At 53.9% G+C, this 19,921-nt stretch overlaps 1 protein-coding gene and 1 long non-coding RNA gene across 12 annotated transcripts in view; one reads left to right on the top strand and one right to left on the bottom strand.

Annotated features, from left to right (window-relative positions):
• The window catches only part of Mpped1 (metallophosphoesterase domain containing 1), a 79,016-nt gene that overhangs the window by 2,297 nt on the left and 56,798 nt on the right, over positions 1 to 19,921 (bottom strand). For 7 of the 9 annotated variants that reach the window (XM_006520819.2, NM_172610.3, XM_006520817.4 and 4 more), the window contains exons 4-6: positions 19,693 to 19,918; positions 4,036 to 4,151; positions 1,666 to 1,779 (exon numbers count right to left, since the gene is read on the bottom strand). In XM_006520819.2, the coding sequence (XP_006520882.1) occupies positions 1,666 to 1,779; positions 4,036 to 4,151; positions 19,693 to 19,918 (456 nt within the window). The remainder of the gene's footprint in view (positions 1 to 1,665; positions 1,780 to 4,035; positions 4,152 to 19,692; positions 19,919 to 19,921) is intronic. The other 2 variants (XR_003951367.1, NR_152841.1) reach the window with 1 other exon arrangement.
• Gm41370 lies at positions 42 to 19,710 on the top strand. Of its 3 annotated transcripts, none has more exons than XR_003951468.1 (7): positions 42 to 1,385; positions 3,528 to 3,660; positions 5,661 to 5,737; positions 7,095 to 9,371; positions 18,727 to 19,028; positions 19,227 to 19,392; positions 19,480 to 19,710. It is a non-coding gene; the product is annotated as a predicted gene, 41370 (long non-coding RNA). The 3 variants fall into 3 exon arrangements; XR_003951467.1 differs by having other exon boundaries at positions 19,107 to 19,392; XR_003951466.1 differs by having other exon boundaries at positions 18,727 to 19,392.

Genomic DNA, 19,921 nt, shown 5'->3' with positions numbered 1-19,921 from the left:
GTGGCAGCTACAGGTGTTCTGCTATAGCGGGTGGGACATGTCTGGGGCAAGCTACAACAGTTCTCATTCTTGGGTCTTTTTATCTGTCAAGTGGAAGCGATAATAGGTCCTTCTGAGCCTGCCAGGTGGACCAAGTAAGTTCAACGCCCAAATGCAGTGCTTAAGCCAGTGCACATCACAGGAAAAGCACATAGCAAGTCAGTCATCACTATCCTCACATCGTCTTCCTCAGCAGGTGTCATCAGCATGGTCTCTATGGCCACTGTCAGCAGAGTAGATGTGACTAGGTATAGGCACCTGGTTTCCACAGTCCCCAGTATCACCATCTCATCAGATATGATCAGGTGTGTTCGTGTGCTATGTCCACGAACTGCACTGATGTCATCATGACATCTTCATCCCCATCATGATGACATCATCATCCCCATGCCTAGCAGCAGCACTATGCCCTGAACTACATCACTACCATCCTTGTTGCTATCCCCAGCACTGCCATCATCACCATGACATCATCGCTGCCATCATGGTAACATCATCATCGCTATCTACAGTATCACCACCGTCAACACTACCACTACCTCTTCATGACCACTGTTGTCAACACCATCATTATCATCTCTCCATCAACACTAGTCATCACCATCCTTGTGACAATCACCACACTACCATCACCATCACCAAGACCCTCTTCCTTACAAGTGTTTCCCTGCCATGACATCACTACCATACCCACTATCTTCTGAGTGTCACTACCACCACCATCTTTGTCACCACTATCATTACCACTGTGATCCTCCTCCTCATTATCATCTCTGTTCTCCTCACAATCACCATGGTGACCACTGTCACATTTCTGTCTTTTATTACATGCCCTCTCCACCAACTCTGCTTGCTGAAGTCCCTTCTTCTGGCTCACACCAGAAGGGACGCTCTCCCTTTCTTCTCTGGAGTACCATTTTGCCGATACAAATATGCATGGTGGTGTTTGGGTCACTGGCAACCTTTCATAGGTTGTCCCTGAAGGCCCATAAGAGAGCCCAGGAAGACAACCAGCATTGTAAACTCACTGTTCCTGAGCTTCCCCGGGAGCTCCAGTGCTCTGCCTTTGATGGCTGCCTGCTGCCCAGCCATCTGAGACCATGTCCAGAGACAAACGTGCTCTACTCTCCTGACACCCAAGAACAGCGCTCAGAGGTGCTCAAGAAATGGCCAGGGTTTATTTACTTCCAAGTTATAAAACTCTTAGATGAACTAGATGAACGCAGCGTGGAGTCCCAGGTACCATGGTCCAACCCCACAGACAGGGTGAGCAGACCAGTAAACAGCAAGGGTTTGCATCAGATGTTGAACCTGGGCTCCAGGAAGAACACTTGAGGACTAAGAAGGTAAGCTGATGAGCAGGGATGGGCTGGGGGTGGGGGCAGTGTGAGCAGCCAGGACTGTGAGCCACCTGTCCATGGTGCGGACATCCCCACCACTTCAGTGAGTACACCTGCTAGCCAGCAGCATTGAGGTGCTAACCACAGCAGCAATGCCTGTGAAGTAGGCTATGCATGGGCCACAGAGCTGGGCTGTTTCTTGCAGAAGTCAGAGAGGGAGCTAGTGAGCAGGATTTGGTAGAGGCATCCCATGTGAGATTCCCTGCCCTCCTGCCCACCTACTCACCTTCATGGATGTGGCCAAAGACGTGCAGCCGTGGCTGGACCCGCCTCTGGACTGTGTTGAGCAGCTCCACACAGCCCACACGCTGCATCTTCTTGGGGACCCAGTCTAGAAAGCCTGTGTGGGGAGACAAGGCGTTGAGGGGGTCAGCGGGAATCTTGCACCTCAGGCATCGATTAGCGCAGACTTGGGTGGGACCTGAAGTCATGCCCCAGTCCCAGCATAGATCCTCTCTCCCGGTACAGCAAGTTCCAGAACTATGCCTCAGAGAAAAGCCTGTCACAACGCAGCTCCTGGAGGCACAATCTCTCTTCCTTGGCAGGGCTAAGAGACTCTTTTACAAGAGCCCACGGGAGGCCAGGCACCTGGGTCCAAGTGCATAGAACCACTACAGATCTGAGCCTGCAGCTGCTGCAGGGGCTGTTTGGAGCTACCCAATTGTAGAAGGGCAAACTGAGTCCATGGTATCCCAGTGGCTGGAAGCAAAATGGAGCCTCCATAGCCTCCGAGGGAGAATTTCCCATTCAGAAACTTTCTCTACAAAACCCACGGAAGCTGTGGTCTAGCTCTGTTGTTGCCTATCTGGCATGAAGCTCTGGGGCACTGTATATGTGTTAGGGTATGGCTGTGATCCCAGCACAGAGAAGGTAGTGGCAGAAATATCATGAGTTTAAGGTCATCCTTGGCTACATCAGAAGTTTGAGCCCAGCCTGGGATACATGGGAGTGGAGGCGGTGCACAGAAGCAGGAAGCTAGTTTTCTTGGCTGAGACACCCTCTTGTGGTGCCCACTGTGTCTGTTGGCCGCCAGCCTCCCAGAGCTGCCCCATATGGTGGTGGCTTATTATCTTTCCATGGCTACACAAACGAAAAATAATCAATGACTTGAGTGAGCAATCAGGTTTCTGCCGGCCCCTCTCTGTTTGGGTGGGTGAGAGAAGCTCCAGAGCTGCCAGCAAGGGTTGGAGAGCTTCTACTGAGTGTGCCCAGCAAGCTTCATCACAAGAGAGGCGCTGAGACCAGAGCACAGCCAGGCAGGGGGAGGAGAGAGGGGAGGGAAGGAGACAGACATGCAGTGGGTGGTGAGTAGGACCAGGCTTCCTAGTAGAGCTAGGTCCTAGTCTCCATAGTTCCTCCTCCACCTCGCAGACGGGTTCACAGCTCTGTGCCTTGGCTTCATCTAGCAGACATAAGTGCTGCCCTAGAATCTGGAAGCACATAGTCCCATCCTTAAGTGGCAGTGATGGCTAAGACAGGACTGGGGTGGGGGTCTCTAGCATCCCAGCTACCCCGATGACTACAACCTGAAATGAAGTACATTAGCACCTGCTGCGGCATGGTGCACGTGGGCATTCCCAAAGCAGGTGTGCAGTGTGCTTTGTGGCTGGGGCAGGGCATCTGGAGAGCAAGCAGACCAAAGGCGATGACTTATGGATGGATGGATGGATGGATGGATGGATGGATAGATGGAGAGATGGTGGGTGAGTGGATGGATGGATGGATGGATGGAGAGATGGTGGGTGAGTGGATGGATGGATGGATGGATGGGTGGATAGATGGATAAATGGATGGACAGATGGATGGATGGATGGACAGATGGGTAAGTGGATGGGAAGATGGATGGGTGGATGGATGAATGGATGGTTGGGTAGATGGGTAGGTAGATAATCAGAAGAACAGAAGGGGAGGAGGAGAAGAGGAAGTCAGGAAAGTGGGAAGGAAATAAGATGGAGGAATTAAGAAAGGAGAGCAGGAATTAGGGTGAGAGCAGGAAGGCCACAGAGGAAGGACTTGGCCCACTGGCCTGGAGGCCCTGTGGGGGAGGAGCAGAAGCCCAGTCACCATCCTCTTGTACTGTCCCAGCAGAGGCCCCAACCTCGGGGCACCCTCCACTGAAAATGGGGCAGGAGCAGGTACCCAGGACTGGAGTGCAGTGAGGAGGCTACGGCGGCTAAACAAGATCCAGCATCACCAGGAAAAGGAAGGACCTGGGAGGCAGGTTAGAAGGAAAGCAGAGGGGGCAGGCTGGGCAGGCTGGGACAGGCTGGTACATGCTGGAGCAGGCTGGGACAGGCTGGGACAGGCTGGGGCATGCTGGGACAGGCTGAGGGGCCCCAGGCAGGAAGCCAGTGGATTCTAGAAGGGCAACAGGTGAGCCACAGCCTCAGCTCATACCAGAGTAGGGGTGCACCAGACAGGAGCAACACTGGGAGATAGAGCCCTCAGCCCTGGTGACATTGGCTTGGTAAGAGTGGCACCCCAGCAAGTTAGACCCAGCAAACCAACCCAGGGCTCATTGCGTACAGCCCCAGACACCAGACACCCCTTCCTACAAAGCCCCCAGCCCAGGCAAACCAGAGACCCCAGACCTTACCCAGTGGTGGTCCATGAGTTATAAGGATGTCTACTCCTTCTGGGATGAGATTCCACTTCTCCAGGAGCGCTTGGCCTCTCGGGAGGTTGAATCCCCAGCCATAGAACCAGGGCTGCCTAGGAGAGAAGATGGGCACTTTAGGGGGGTGTCTCAGGAGCATGGCACAATCACAGAGAAGGATACAGGTCACAGGGCTAAGCAGCCATGAGGGCGAGCTTGACAACTCAATCTGAATGAAACTGGGACAGTCTGGGGGACTTTTGCATTCGCAGCCACAGCCGGCTGCCGTCAATGGAGCCAGACCTAGGCGAGACAGACCCCAGGAGCAGATGCAGCCAGCTCTTTAATTTGCCTACCACCATACGCTGTGAGTTGATCAGGCCAGACACTGCCCTCACAATCCATCATGGGTCCCAAGTTGCCACCTGAATCCTACTCCTGGCCAACATGGCTGACACCCCTGCCTGTAAACCCAAGGGCTCCACACTAATGGCAGACACCAACGCCCCTACTTAGGATTCGCAGGGGTTCCACAGAACCCCATTTAAGAACTCCCAGCCTTATCCGTGCAGGCTTTGGCCTGTACGACTGAGGCCTTTGCTAGGTGTTACACAAGAAGGGAAGATGCCCAGGTGACACAGGGCTGCTGTTCTGATCATCAAGCTTGCAGTGAGGGACCTGGGTGTGTGAAGAACGGGTGGACACCCTGGGTCACTTCAGGGTGGGGATGGGGTGTCAAAGGTCCTTTTCCTGTATCAGACCCCAGCCCTGAAGGCAGGTAAGTACTGTGTAAGTGGGGCTGAGGACCCTCTGGTGCCTAATCAGGGCACTAACCAGCTCTGGTGCCTTATGTCTTAGCCAGCACCTCAAGGCAGAGGCTGGTCCATCACACAGACCTCCAGCAAAGCTTGCCAGAGCCAGGCAGCACACACCAGCCACCACCACCTCAGTCCTGACTGCTAAGCCACAGGCATTCAGAGGCAGTGTGGCTCCACCTGCTTCCTCTGCCCACTGGAGCAGCCTCAAGAGCCGCCAGTGAAGAAGGTGGCCCTGTCCCTGGGCCAGAGGGGGTCATGATTCTCACTCCAGGTGCATAAAGGGAGAACCAGGGATCAAGACCCAGCCACAGAATGGACACCTTTCCCACAGGGTTCCCTTACATGGGAAGTGTCCATCAGGGGACAGTGGCTAGACTGGAATCAGCCATTGAAAGAACAGCACAGGGCAGAGGTGGCTCAGTCAGGAGCCTCCTCCTTCAGACATGCCTACTCCAGCCTGCTCATGTCCATCTGAAGAAAGCTGAGCATTCTCCTGAAGGAAAACATCTCTCTCTCTCCCTCTGCCCTTCTCCCCCCCCCTCATTTCCTCCCCCTTCTCCTCTCCCTTCCCTCCTCTCCCTTCCCCCTTCCCCTCCTCCCTTTCCCCCTCCCCCTTCCCTCTACTCCTTTCCCCCTCCCCCTTTCTCCGTTTCCCCCTCCCCCTCTACTCTGCTTTCCCCTTTCCTCCCTTTCCCTCTCCCTCTCCCCCTCCCCTCTTCCCCCTTTCCCCCTCCCCCTTTCTCCCCCTCCTCCTCTTCTACCCCTTCCCCTCCCCCCCCTTCCCTTTCCCCTTTTCTCTCCACACAGCTTTAAGGAGCCTGGAGCCAAACTGGCTGAGGTTAAGATGGTCCACTACCTGCTACCTGTGTGACCTTGAACAAGGGGTGAGTTTTAAGAGAGTTAGGGTGACCATGACAGAAAGATACCTGAATCCACAGGAGCCCTGTGCCGGGAGTTCTGAGGACTCAGAGCTCTGCCTCTGTGCTTCCATCCCCATGTTACTGTTACCTCCACCATCTGTCACCTCCATAGCCACCTTCAGCACCGCCACCATCCACATCAGCACAGCCATAACCACCATCCCAGGTGCAACCATCACCTCCACCTCAGCCATCATCACTTTCACTAGCCCTATTCTGTCCATCGTCACCATTGTCACTGCTGTCACCTCCATGTGGCCATCGCAATCATCCTCAACTCTGTCACCATCACCTTCATCATCATTTCTCAACAAAACCACCATTATTATCCCCATCACCTCTGCTACCACCATCATCCCCATCACACCCATCACCACGGACACCTCCTAGGAGGCACCCACCAAGCCTGGGTGTAAGACTTTGTCTAGAGCAGGGTTCTTCAAGTTGCAGTTTTGATGGTTGGCAAGAGTATTTCTAGTGAGGTTGCAGGAGAGGAGACCTCAGAGAAGTTGAAAGCAGGAAGGGAAACTTCAGCTAGATAGTTTTAACTAAACTGTGCCTCCCCACCCACCCCTTCCTAACACGCGCTGGTCACAAGGTCCTTTTCTGTCATGGCCCTGGTTGGGACTGGCAGCTCCTCTTCATGGATTCCTTGGACTGTGCCTGCCGCACCCTGGAGACCTGGGCCTCGCTCGAGATTTCTGAATCACTGCCTAGGATTTTCAGAGCTATGCAGCCGAAGGGGTGGGAATAGGGGCCAGAAAGGCCACAGCAGCGTGGAAACCACTCATGTCCTGGCAACAGACAGGATGGGGAGCAGTGTATGTCTGGTGCTGTCTTCCAAACACAGGCTTCATTTTCCAAAAACCTAATCAAATACCTATACAACAAGGTTTCATCAGTACGGGAAAAGGTACCCGTTAGTTCTGAGCCACTGCAGGGCGTAGCTTTCTAAAACACAGCAGATATCCCACGGACCCTGGAAGCCAGCCTGGAGCACCGCCGCCAACCGGCTTCCTCTCAGCAGTACTGAACCTGACTCTGGAGGAAAAACTGAACACTGACTCTCATGGGGAGAACCAGAGGAGCCACTCAGGCCAGCACCACTCTGCACTCCATGCAGAGCATGGTGGGCAATCAGACCTCAGCAGGGCATAGAGCCCTGGGCTGTTCCTTCCCCACGCAGGCTCAGACGAGCTCCTGCCTCACAAGCTCCTGCCTTACTCCTGGTTGGGAGCAACAGTCAGCAGGACTTCAGCTCTTGGTGGCCTGGGGTCAGCCATACTGACTTTGCCCCACACTGGCCCTTCATCTCTCCCAGGCTTGACCCTGAGCGCAGCTGCTGTGTCCTGCTAGGAGCAACATGGAGGAAGAAGGACTGACGAGGACAGCCGGGGACCTCAGGGAAGTATTTCCACACAGGCAATGCCTCAGGATGTTACTAGCTGCCTTAGCATTGGGAAGCAGAGGGAGGCTGAGCCTGAAGGGAAGTTTCTGGAAGATTTTTCTGAGGCAGTGTCAGTGAGGGTTTCCCTGGGTGTTGGGCAGGCCTAAATGGCTGTGTCAACTGGCAAGGCCTGAGCAGACTCCAGGGACCTGACTGAGGCCTTTAGGGGCAGGACCTGGGCAGAGCAACCACCACTTGCTTCAGGCCCAGGAGATAAAGGAGGTACCATCTTCAGTGTACAGTCTGCTCTGGAGTCTCCAGTGCTATTTGAGGGGTGCACTGATCAAGTCATAATATTGGGGTGCCCAAGAGCCCCTGGACCAGCTTCCACTGTGACCTAACATCTGGACCTGGCTCCACCTCCACCTGCCACCGGGCTCACCATCCATGGCATCTCTTAACCAGGGAGGGTGGTCCATCAGAATTCCGACTGAGCCGAAGGCGGCTTTATGTCCTGAATCTCCGTCTTTCTGTTCTAAAGTAACCATTGGAATAATTTTCTTACAGAATGATAGTTGCCATGACAACGAGAGCAAATTTTCCTTTTCTGAAACAGATGTCTCATTTAGTTGAAAATTAGAATGTGAGCAAACCCATGGGAAAAATTAATTCAAACTTTAACAGAGCACTGAATACAACGTAATCTCTCTGAGGTTAACCCCTTAACAGCTTTTCTGTGTGCGTCTGCTAACCTTCAGATCAAACCTAATTAGGCCCGCTTAGCCAATATAAATGACCTCCTCATGGCCAATCATTACAGGGTCCCCATGAAGCGTGAAGTTGGGTTCCCTGACAGCTGATGGGGCTACAGACACTCCTCTATAGCAAGCAGCTGAAATGGAGCCTGCCTGGCCCTAGTTTCTGCTTCTCCAGAGCAAGCTTTCAGGCCCCAGAGTGGGCATATTCCCCAAGGTTCATCCAGGGTACAGTGACCTTCTAGCTAAACCCATTTCCTGGGTCTAGAGTGTAGGGCAGTGGAGGCCTGACCCCAAAGTATTTGCAGGCCAGAGATCATGCTTGAGCACTGACCCTATGGGACACTGAAGGGGCATCCACAGAGGGGCAGCTCAGGGGCCCCTCACCCACCCAGGGAGATATCTGCCATCATGGTTCCCACAAGCACAGAAGCTAGGGTGTAGAGCCATACCTAAGTGACATAGCCAGAGTACATCACTTGGGTACCCAGAGTGCTGGTCCAGAGCCAGGCTCTCTCTTCTAACCCAAAACGATAAAAATAACCACCCTTCTATGGTAACACCCTCTGTATTTAGTTGCTCAGTTAACTCTTGGGAGGAAACTGCTGGGAGCTTCGCATTCAGGCACTGAAAGTGTTAGCACAGAGAAGGCTAGCATATCTGAGCACGCACAGGAGCAAGAAGGGTTTGGGCCAGGATCCCAGACCCCTGCAACCCGTGTTCAAGCTAATGGTTGATGCAAAGAGGCCCCTGGGGGTAGCCAGGCACCAGCTCTCCCTTCCACACAGAAGCTTCTTGTCTGAGTTGCCCCCACAGGCTCCCTGGGAGGAGCCTTCAGCCTGGCTGATCAGGGAAGAGGCAGCATCCATCACAGGTTGCCTGTGTCACCTCCAAATCCCCCCATGGCTCCCCCACTGTCTCCAGGAAACAGACACACACACACACACACACACACACACACACACACACAGTCCTGGTGGTTTGGCACACAGGGCCCTTGAACCTACCCCAACTGACTCTCAGACAATGCAGCCCAGGTTCCCATGAAGTTCCCCCAACAGGCTGACTGTGCCTGTTCTGCTCTGTAAGCAGCCCAAGCTAGTAGCTACCCCCAGACTTTGTCTCCTGCCACCCCACATCCAGAGGCGCTAACTTCTCACCAAGGCTCATGTTCATAAGGCCCAACTCAAAAGCCATCTCCTCCAGAAGTGTCCCCTGATCACCTCTCTCCTCTCGCACAGGTACCCCCCCACCCCACCCCCACCTCGATGGTCTGTTGTAGGCTTCTCCAGCACAGTGTTCAGATCTGCCCCTGTGTCTCTTATGCCTGGCAAGAGGACTGAGCCGGGTGGCCCTCAGGGAAGGTATGTTCAAGAAGAACGGCGATGAAAGATGAATGCAAACTGGAACAAGCCAGCAGGCACGCTGTCAGGCTGCAGGCATGAAGAACTTCCGGGTTAGTATTCTCCCCTCTGCACCCTCCAAGTGGTAGTCCCGCCCTAGGACCTGCCAGTCAAGCTTCAGAATGACAGCTCTAACAAGGATGCCTGCCCCTGGCTAATCATCCTCACCCTCTCAGGAGCCAGCCAGCCCAGGGTGGGAGGCGGGGGAGGGTTGGGGGGGAGGGGCAGAGTGTGCCCATTGTGCGAGAAGGAACCTGGATCCTGGTGTCACCACCTGCATTCTGGTGCTCAGAAAGCTTGATGCTGGGGGTGGACTCAGGTCAACTTACCCGTAGGATGCTCCCATTGGTCCCCTTAAAGACAGGCTTTCCTAAGCCACTCCCAAAGGGGTCAGCTACAGCACAGCTAAGTAGTGTCTCAGACGAAACTGCCATTTGTCACTGGGCGCAGACCCCCAACTAGGCTGTGATCCCCCCACCCCCCTTTTGCAATAGAGAAAACCAAGGCTCAGAGAGACCGGGGATAGGACCACAGCTCCCAAGCCCAGGGTCTAGAGTGCAGATGTCCCACCTCTGGGGGACAGCCCCTCCTACTATGGCAGAAACTTGAATCAGCTGTCTCCCCTGTGTCCCTGGGTGCTGGCATGCAGAGGCCAGGGGTTGGGGGGAAGTGGAGGGGTAGTAAGCAGTATGGCCCAAAGCTATGGTGAGTGGGCAGGGACCCACCAGCTGCCCAGTGTCCAGAAGCTTGTCACTCACACACCCACTGGGGCCACAACAGCAGCCACCACGTCAGCAGCAGAAGGCACAGCGCGGTAGAGTGGGTCCCTTGTCATTCTTAATTAATTTCCCCCACCCTTCCGATGTGTGGAATCGCTCATCTTTTGTTTTGCTGGGACTCTGTGCAGAGACGGCAAGTGATTCGTCTCAGACGTTAATCTTGAGTGGGGAGACGGAGCAGGCGCACAGCAGCCTGCTAGAGAGGACAGGGGCGGTACAGAGGCAGTGGCTGGGGGTGAGAAGCAGAAGATAAGGATAGGAGGGAGAAGGGGAAGGAAGTGTGGTGTGTGTGTGTGTGTGTGTGTGTGTGTCCTTAACAGTGCACTTCCCTAGTCCACCTGTGCCTGTGGGTATATGAGTGTCTTTGTGTGCATGTGTGTGTGTGTGTGTGTGTGTGTGTGTGTGTGCGCGCAGACATGTGTGTGTATCACAAATGTGTGGGTAGGCTTGTGTGTTTATTGAATATATGTACATGTGTGTAGGCCTGTATGTTGAATGTGCATGTGTGCACAGATATGTGCGCCATCAGCTCAGAAGGGTCTGGAAGTCAAGGATACTTCCTGTTTCAGATCCCATCATAGACATAGTGTGTCAGGTCTGGGATACTGAGAACCAGGAAGAGGGAGGGGTAGTGAAACAGCAGTGGACATACTTTCAGGCAGGGTCTCTGGGGACCTGAGCTGTGTCTTCTGCTGCCCCCCCCCCCAGAGAAGGACTTAAGCCTAGCTGGTCATATAGGCAGTTTCCTGAACAGACAGGTGGCTCCTTACTACATGCCATCTGCAGACAATGACAGATAGTACTAGGTGGCCTTGCTGACCACCCCCATGGCTCAATGCGCAGCAGCTGCCTCTCTCTCTCGTTTGCATGAAAAGACTCAGCCATAGGAGGGATAGGAGCGGAAGCCCAGCCTATTCTGCCGTCCATGGGGCCCACTAGAGAGCCAGGCCAGTGTCAGGGGGAGGCTACCCCATACCAGCACCGGCTGAGGCTAACACGCCCCAGTAGAGTGACCCACATGCCTGCCTCCTCCCAGGTCTGAGATCACAGCCAGTCCTTTCAGCATCCCTGTACATCCCCAACTCACTGGTAACACAAGATAGCATAGTCCTCTCTGTCCCCTGAGGACACAGAACAAACAGAGCAGGTCGAGGGAAGCCACTCAGGGCCTGTCTGGGTCCTGAGGAGAGGAAGTCTGCTTCAGTTGCCTGAACAAGCTATGAAGGCCGTAACCTCATAAAGCTACCCAAAGATCCAGGACAGCTCATGACAGATGCTGTATGGGGACTTCAGTGGGATGGACCTTAACATTAGTAAGACAGCAAGATGCCACCAAGCCAGGAAAGGACTGGGCTTTCAACAAACCTTCCTCAAGCTGGGCCCCCAAGGGCTTCAATAAAAATAGACCACAAAGCTCACACCCTGACTCCAGTCCAGGCTCCTCTACCAGAGACTGCAGAGCCTAGACGTCCAGCAACAAGTCCCTAGTTCTCACTCAGGATGCCCCAAGCCAAGACACGAGCATCAGGTGGCTCCTGCTGGGCACACTCACAGACTGAGGCAGGCAACCCCCTACACTGGGCTATGCACCAAACGGGACTCTGACTTCTAACAGAGCTGCCCAGACCTCTGAGTCTCAATAGACATGACCACAATAGACACGCTAATGTCAAAAGACAGTCTAACACACACACACACACACACACACACACACACACACACACTCACACAGCAGAAAAGCACCACAGATGTGGTTTGTCAAGGTTTTGTTAAGAGAAAAGGCAAGGGTCGTACCAAGAGTTGGACATCAGGTCCTGGACCAGCCCATCACTCACACAGGACGGATGGAAGGTCCCAAGCCTGCACACAGCAGAGCAGCTAGCCGACAAGGAGACACCTGCAAGGGCTCCTGGAAGCCAGGTGGGATGTAGCCAGGGCCATAAGCAGGGATGGATAGATACAGCAAGACTCACTGTGTCCCACCAGCAGGCGGCCATAGCTGACGCTGTGACAGCCAGAGTAGTGGGGCCCAGTTCAGGGCAGTCCCTCAGGGCATCAGGATGCTCAGACCAATACTCTAGACTCCTTGCTCTAGTACCCAGGACCTTGAACCCATTCTGGTCAGATGATACGTGATTCTATACCATGCTCTTCCCCCGGTGAAAGGCATTCTAGTAGCACCTTGTTGTAGCTGTCCTGAGAGCGCCATGCTTCCCTCCCTGATCCAGCTCCCCTTGATCCTTGTGGGAACTTCCTTCATTGCAAGTCAGCTTGCTTCCTAAGACTTAGTACTTTGATCCCTAAAGTGAGAGAGTAGTGGGAACCTCACTGATCGTCCTGGGGACTGTGGTAGGACACACATCTGTCACACCGACTGGCTTTCCCTAAGCACCATCAGAGACAGACAGTGTTCCCAGGCTGCTCCATTCCAGCCCCAGGCTGTGCAGCAAGCCTACTTAACTGTACAAAGTAAGAGAATGGGACATCAAAGAGGACATGAGCGCCCACCCCCAGCTTGCCCCCAGAGGCCACCAGGCACTCGCTGTTCTGTGCTCGGCTCAGAGAGTGCTGTCTGCAGCTATCAGCTATGTAAAAGAAACCTTTATTATCCGTGCTCTCAACCCTGGGTGGCCGCAGCCAGCCAGCAGCACGATGAGACTCCAACTGTGTGCCAGGCAATGTCTCTCTCTATCTATCTATCTATCTGGCCTCTTTGAATTCTCTGTGATACAGAGACTCTCTGTGTCGCCGTCGCACAAAGCCACAGTTCTGACCACAGCCATGCTGCTGGCACTGGCACAGCAGGCTGGGTCCTCAGTCCAGCCTTGTAGAGTGCCCAACTGGCTCCTAGAGACAAGACAAGTCCCCTCCTTAGGTCTCAGGGTCCGGCCCTGACAGGAGAGGCAATCCAGCCAAGCACAGAATCCGTATCTGAGCCCAGCCACCGGGGCGCAGGTCCCGCAGCCCTGAAGCCGCTTCCCCTTCCCTAAGTTCAGCGTCTCAGCGGGTTTAGATCCCTTCTTTCAAAATACCACAAGTAATTAGAGCAGATGGGCCTGCTACGTGCCAGCTCCGCTCTCCCCCTCACTCCCTTCTCTCTCTCTCTCTCTCTCTCTCTCTCTCTCTCTCTCTCTCTCTCTCTCTCTCTCTCTCTCTCTTTTAAATCAAGGCCGTTTTTAGTTAAATGAGAACAAAAATGCATCCAAAACCCATAAATGAATAGGGTATATATGCAGGATTAAAAAAAGAAGAAGAAGCAGGATTTTGCAAAAGCTGACTCTTCCCTCTTCCTGCAGTTACTTCCATCCAAGAGCCGCCCTGGGTCATGGACATATATGCCCAGCTCTAGTTCTGGGGACCAGCAACTGTGTCAAAAGTCCCACAGAGTCACCACGTGCCCGTGAGGAAGGCAGGATTTCCCCAGATTTTTGCCCCATCTTTACTCTCCAGATGCTGGAAGAGAGCCCACCCACGTCAAAGGCACAGGGAGGCAGGCATCTGGCCTTCGGTCTCGGGGAACTAGTGAGAGTGGGCAGCGTGGTGAGCCAGGAGGCGGCATGGGCAGGCCACGTGTCCAGAGTCCAGCGTGGAATAGGAACCTAGGGAGTGAGGGGTTGGTGACGTGGGTCAAAAGGAGGCCACAGAAAGATTCGCATACAGGCAGATAGTCCAGGGAGGGGTCATGGTAGACTCCCCACTGCTTGGAATCCTCCCACCTGTGCACTCATTTATTCGAGAAACATCTATCAACATAAGCCAGGTGCCAGGTCAGGCTTTGAAGTTAGAAAGAGAGAGATTACGTGCAAAAGAAGCCCCTGGTCTCAAGTGTTCCAGTGAGCAGAGGTGGTACTGAAGAAGCCCGTTGTTAGGGTGACATAAGACACTCCTGTCCCACTCTGAACGAGCTGGTGGAGTGAGGGGCTAGGGCTGACCCAGGCCCTTGTGGAGACAAGATGGCAGAGAAGATCCACGGTGCCTGTCAACAGTGTCCACAAGGAAAAACACAAAGTGGGACCACACACATCCCGCTCACTCACACCAAGTACCCCCATTTCCAGTGACACCAGTGTCCAAGCCTGAAAAGCCAGCAGCAGGCTTTTTTGGGCAAGGGAAAGAATCTCCGGGGTCCAGGGAGCACAGATCCCATCAGCGGGACACAGGAAGCACTTGCCAGGAAGAAAAGTGTGAAGCCGTCTAATCACACCCAAGTCCAGGGCTTCTGCCCATCTCGTGGCTCTGTAAGAAGGCAGAGCAAGAAGACAGAAGGCGATCTGTCAAGTGTCAAGTGACCAAGGACGCATGTTCCGCTCAGAGCACACTAAGCCTCTCTAAAAACCAGTAAGAAAGAGAAAGAACAGAGCTGGCCAGGGGGACAGCTCAGTGGTAAAGGGAGCTTGCCTAGTGTGTCTGAGACTCTGGGTTTCATCCCCACACCACTAAAATCAACCAAAAGACAGACTCTCCTTGCCCCCAGATAACAGACGAGGCAAAAGACTTGAGTACTTCAGAGAGGAGGAATGTAGGCGGCCAGAAGCCATGGAGAGGCTCCAAGGCTCACGGCAGCACCAGCACCCACTCTAGAGCAAGGAAAACCTACAGCCTTATGTTACAAAGTGTTGGCAGGGGTACAGGTAAGCAACTGCTGGCAGGGGACATCACTTGGCAAACCGACTTTGCCAAAGAAATTGGAGGGCTGGAGAAATGATTCAGTGGACAAAGCCCTAGTGGATAAGAAAGGAGCAAGAGCTCAGATCCCCGGCACACACGTAAAAGCAGGGAGCATGTGGTGGCTACCTGGAATCGCTGCTGGCATACAGAGCCCTGCGTGCATACCCCCCTGTGACAAGCAGATCACTACCTGTTAAAGCCACATGGGCTCTCATACTGCCATCCTGTATATGACAGAGTTCCAGCTCTGAAGCTGGGGAAAACATCTGAACTCCACGTGTCAGCCAATGTGACTGGGGAGAGAGAAGAAATAACTTTACCACTCACTGTGTGCTGGTTAGTTTAATCACCAGCTCGACAAAATCATCTGGGAAGGGAGACTCAATGACAGACTGACTGGAAAGGAGACAAGCTACAGGTATGTCTGTGGAGCTTGTCTTGAATCACCTGAATTCAATAACCATCCATCACTCTCTCCCACCATGAGCTGCCCTGAGGGTAGCTGACCGGTGCCAAGAAATTGACCGTGTTCACCTCAAATCTTAGGACACGGTTGTGGGGAAGGGTTCATCCCACACACCTAACCAGGTCTGGGTGGAGTCTGTAGCTAGGCTACGAGGTTCTGAAGCTATGAATACATTTTTAAAGGCTGGTTTATACCGTTTCCATGTGTGTGGTTTCTAGCATCCTTAGGACACCAGCCACTAAGGCTCTCTTCCTTGGAAGAGTAATGTACGTACTGAGACCTCACATTTACCAGCCAGACAATGAACCTCGGGGAGGCTGTTCAGCTTGGCCACTGCTTCCACAGCTCAGTGGCAGGACTAGGACCTGACTCCTGGGTGACAGGGCTGGATCACCAGGCCAGGAATGTATTGGCAAGATGCACAGAGGCCTCATTAGCAGAAGCATGGTGATGGCTGCCCCCAGGCCCTCCAGAAGCCATGGAATAGGAGGGGGAGGTCACCTGTAACCCACAGGCGCACATCCCCAGCAGCGATGCACTTTCTGGGTGAACATCTTTCTGATGCAGAGTGAGGCAGGATCCACAAAGCTTTCCTGGAAACGAGCCACAGGGAGGCAGCAGGTCCCAAGCATGTGGTCCTCAGGTACTCCATCCCTGGAGGGATCCTGAGGGATGTTACTCTGGAAAACCTGGTTTCCAGGACCTTGGGGAGAAAGGTAGGGCAGGGATGCCAGCCAAGGACCCAGGGGTGGAGGCTCTGGCTGCCCAGCCTATGGATTCTGTTTCTTACTGTGACCCATACAGGGTCTGAAGTAGTGCCACAGTGCCTACAAGGCTGACACCTCGTCCAGCCTCCTGGCCTTTGCCTGTGACAACCACTCCATTCCCCACATCCTTAGCTCTGTGATCTCTTCAGTTCCCAGATCTCTCCATGGGGGCTTTTCGCTGACCCTAACTTCCAGGGCTTCTTCCTGAATCAGGAGATAGCTGCTGACTGTGGTTTGCCATCAGGGCAGGAACCCAGGACAGCAATGACTGCAATGGTGAGTTCCTGCCAAGTCCATGGGGCTTGGTGGGAGCCATGTTCTCAGCAATTCTCATGGGCGGCTTGATCCATCTACTGATGATCCAGGAGAGTGATTCTCAGGTCTCCATGTCCCCTAGGACACGCAAATGGTACTTAGGAAAGTGCTGCATGACTCTGACTCCAGAGAGGGTAGAGCTCACCAGGAGTTGGCCAGGAGTCTGGGGGCACTTCTGTCTTGAAAACCCTGGCTGAACCATGTGCCCACCTGGACTTCTTCTTGCCTGTCTATAGAATGGGGTTGTTGTCAACCTACCCCTCATCTGGCATAGGGCTCACCCCTTCTGAGCATGCCCCCTTAGATCATGAGTTACAAGGATCACAAGCCACTGATGGTGCTTACCTCGTGCCAGGCAGAGCCACACAGACCTCAAGCCCTGCTATACTGCAGTGACATCATCTCCCCATGGCACCGTGGGTCCAGAGAGGCTGCCACAGTTACCCAAAGTGGTTGGTGGTGCCTTGATCTGTGCATCCCGTGTTTCAGGCACACTGCTAGAGACAGGGCTTCACCAACACACAGAGGGGAAGGGACAGCTGCCAGGACTAATTCTGTGGCCCCACAGAAACAGAGCCAGTCACCTCCTGCCACCTGACTCCAGCCCCAGGTAGCTTCAGAGAAACAAGCAGAATGCTGCACACAGAGCGGCCTTGGGGCTGTTTGTGTCATCAGGCCAAGGAAAGCACGGTGTGTAAGCACAGCCAGGCTGGGGATGTGTGTGCCCCACCCCCTGAGCCACCCTCCCTTTATCCTAGTTCTAAAGCCTGATCCAGCGGGGAGGGAACATCGTGGATTCCATCGTGCCCTCTCAGGAGCACAGCACAGCCTCCTGATTACCCCCTCCCCCAACACACACCCTACTCATTTACTCTGCTCACCAGCCTGGGCTTCCGCTGGCACAGGTCTGCGGTCAAGAAGAAGGCAAGGCCTGGGGGAAGCCAGGACTAGAGAGGCCAGTCATGTCCACAGTGAAGGTCACACTGGGGCCACTGGTGGCCAGAGCTCCAAGCATCAGGACAGTGATTGAACTGGCAGCTGGGCTCACCCAAGCCTCACCCTCTTGGCTAGTTCAGTGATGGCTGATGAGCCGTTCCCTGGAGAGAGGAGTGCACACCTAGGGAGCCCTGACGCTGAGTTACTCAGCTCTCCTGAGCCTGGCTGCTGGGTGGTGTGTCTCCTCCATTCCCCTCGCCCTCCTTACTAGACCATGAAGGAAGGGCACACTAACAAAGCAGGTCTCCATCCTCTGAGCACTTATGGCAATGGCCATAGGCTCAGGGGAGCCCTCTGACACCTTATAGCCACCACTGGAGGAGGGCACACTGCCACCCCATTCTGTAAGAAAGTGGGCTAAGGCATAGGAAGGTCACCCAGTGATGCCCAGGGCAACACAGCCCACAAAATGTGAGGCTAAAATTAAGCTTAGGGTTTCTTGGTTTTGGGGGGGGGTTGTTTGTTTTGGTCTCTAAGCCATGCCTCTAACCTTTATAACCTTCTTTTTAAGGAGCTGTGTGTGTGTGTGTGTGTGTGTGGTGTGTATGGTGTATATGGTGTGTGTGTGTGTGTGTGTGTGTGTGTGTGTGTATAGGTATGTGTGTGATGTGTATATGGTTTGTGTGTGGTGTGTAGTGTGTGTGTGTGGTGTGTGTATGGTGTATATGGGGTGTGTGTGTGTGTGTGTGTGTGTGTTGGGGCAGGTTGTAAACCACAGGGAAAAGAGACCCAGTCTTGATTCTTGACCTCACACTCGGAACCTCCGCCTCTCATCCTGATGGCCCCACCCTATTTTGCCCCGCCCAGATTGTTCAGGCCTCAGGACCCAAGACTTTGCTCAAGGTGAGCTTCTCACACGAGCAGGCTTCAGATCAGCCTTTGCACCCTGTCAGGCAGCCTCAGCCTCCTTCTCACATCCTTGCCCTTGGTTTCGAGTCCCTCACATCGTTGAGTGTCCAAAAACCTTCAGAGGCAGCAGGAGAGCATGGAACCCTTGAGCATCACCACCCCAGGCAGAGACAGCAGGCTCCTCCTGGGGCAGAAGAATGAGTCAGGCTGGCCCCTCTCCCATCCCTGGGGCTTCATAAGATCCACACAGGCCCTATCCCCACCTCGGCCTCAAATCACCAGGGGACACCAAACACCACGGCCCAGGGTTCCCCAGATGTGTTGTGTTTTCTTAGCTCACCCAGAGCCCTCCACAGTGCCACTCCCTCCCTGCCCACGCCCATCTCCTCCCATGAGGCTGAGGTCATCCATCTTCTCTGGGGAGCTTCCTCTCACCCTGCCAGCACTTCACACCCTGTGACCACGCAAGGGCCAGTAGATCTGCCCACAGACTATTGACATGATGCCACAGGCGGCAGCAGAATCACCACCATCTTGTTCATTACCTGATCCTTATCACTACCACCAGCCTCACCGGCGACTGCCATCATCACCAACACCAGCAGCAGCAGCGTCACTGCCATCATCATCAATATCATCACCAACATAACCATCATCACTATCATCTACACCATTACCAACTTCATCGTCATCGTTATCATCACCATCATAAGCATCACACCAACATCATCATCACCATCACCACAGATCTCCACCATCACCATCGCTGTCCTCAGCAGCACTGTTATAGTCAGTTACCATTGCCAAGGACACAGTGACCATCACAAAGCAAGTCTGGACCCGTGGTCACTTCGAGCACCACCCAGCAGGGTGAGTTCAGAGCAATGGCCCAGTCAGCCACTGTCTCCAAGAGAATAAGGGTTCCCTGTGCATTTGTTTTTTAAACAGCTGCTGTCCCCATACAAGAAAGTGCCCCATGGGACCGTCTGATGGTCCCAGATGCCTTTCCTCAATTATGTGGATCAATTGTCTTTTCCAACAACCACATGCCTTTCTGTGGGAGGACAGAAGACAGGCAGAAAGGGAAGATTCCCTCGTGCTGGAGGCGCGTGTTTGAAAGAAAGCCCTGCAGCTGCAGCCCTCCCCTGCTGAGCTGTGCCATCTTGGAAGGTCCGTACTCTCTCCCAGCTCCATTTCTTTATCGTGAGTTGGAGACAATACCACCTGCCTGCATGTAAGACAACATATATATATATATATATATAAATGTAGAGAATATAGATGATATTACCCTTCCTTGATTACCCTTCCTTGGTTCCAGATGGGGAAACTGAGGCCCAGGGGGTGACAGTAGCCTGCCTGAGGTCAAACAGATGGTGAGAGTGACAAGACCAAGTCCCAGATCCTCCTGTTCTCATTGCACCAGCCCTGAGCCTCAACTTTGGGTCCCAATGCCCCTGTAGGAGACTGGAGTTGCCACCACCCGCTTGCCTCGCCCTAACAGCTGGTGAAGGTGGGGGCCGATCACACTCACCACGGGGAGCCGTAGATCCGGAAGCCACGCACCGTGACCTCTGAGTCCTGCAGGTAGATGCAGTTGGTCAGCAGAGACTGCACGTTCTCATAGTTCTCCGGCTTCAGCTTGGACACGGACGGGAAATAATAAAAGTCCTGCTTGATGAGGTCGGCCATGAACTCCTGGTCGAAGGTCAGCTCGTGGTTGCCCGCAATCACGATCTTGTACTCATAGGGCAGGCTGCCTG

Source organism: Mus musculus, chromosome 15 (assembly GCF_000001635.26).
Source record: "Mus musculus strain C57BL/6J chromosome 15, GRCm38.p6 C57BL/6J".
NCBI lineage: Eukaryota > Metazoa > Chordata > Mammalia > Rodentia > Muridae > Mus > Mus musculus.
The sequence above is the reverse complement of the archived record's forward strand: the minus strand, read 5'-3'. Positions and strand labels throughout refer to the sequence as shown.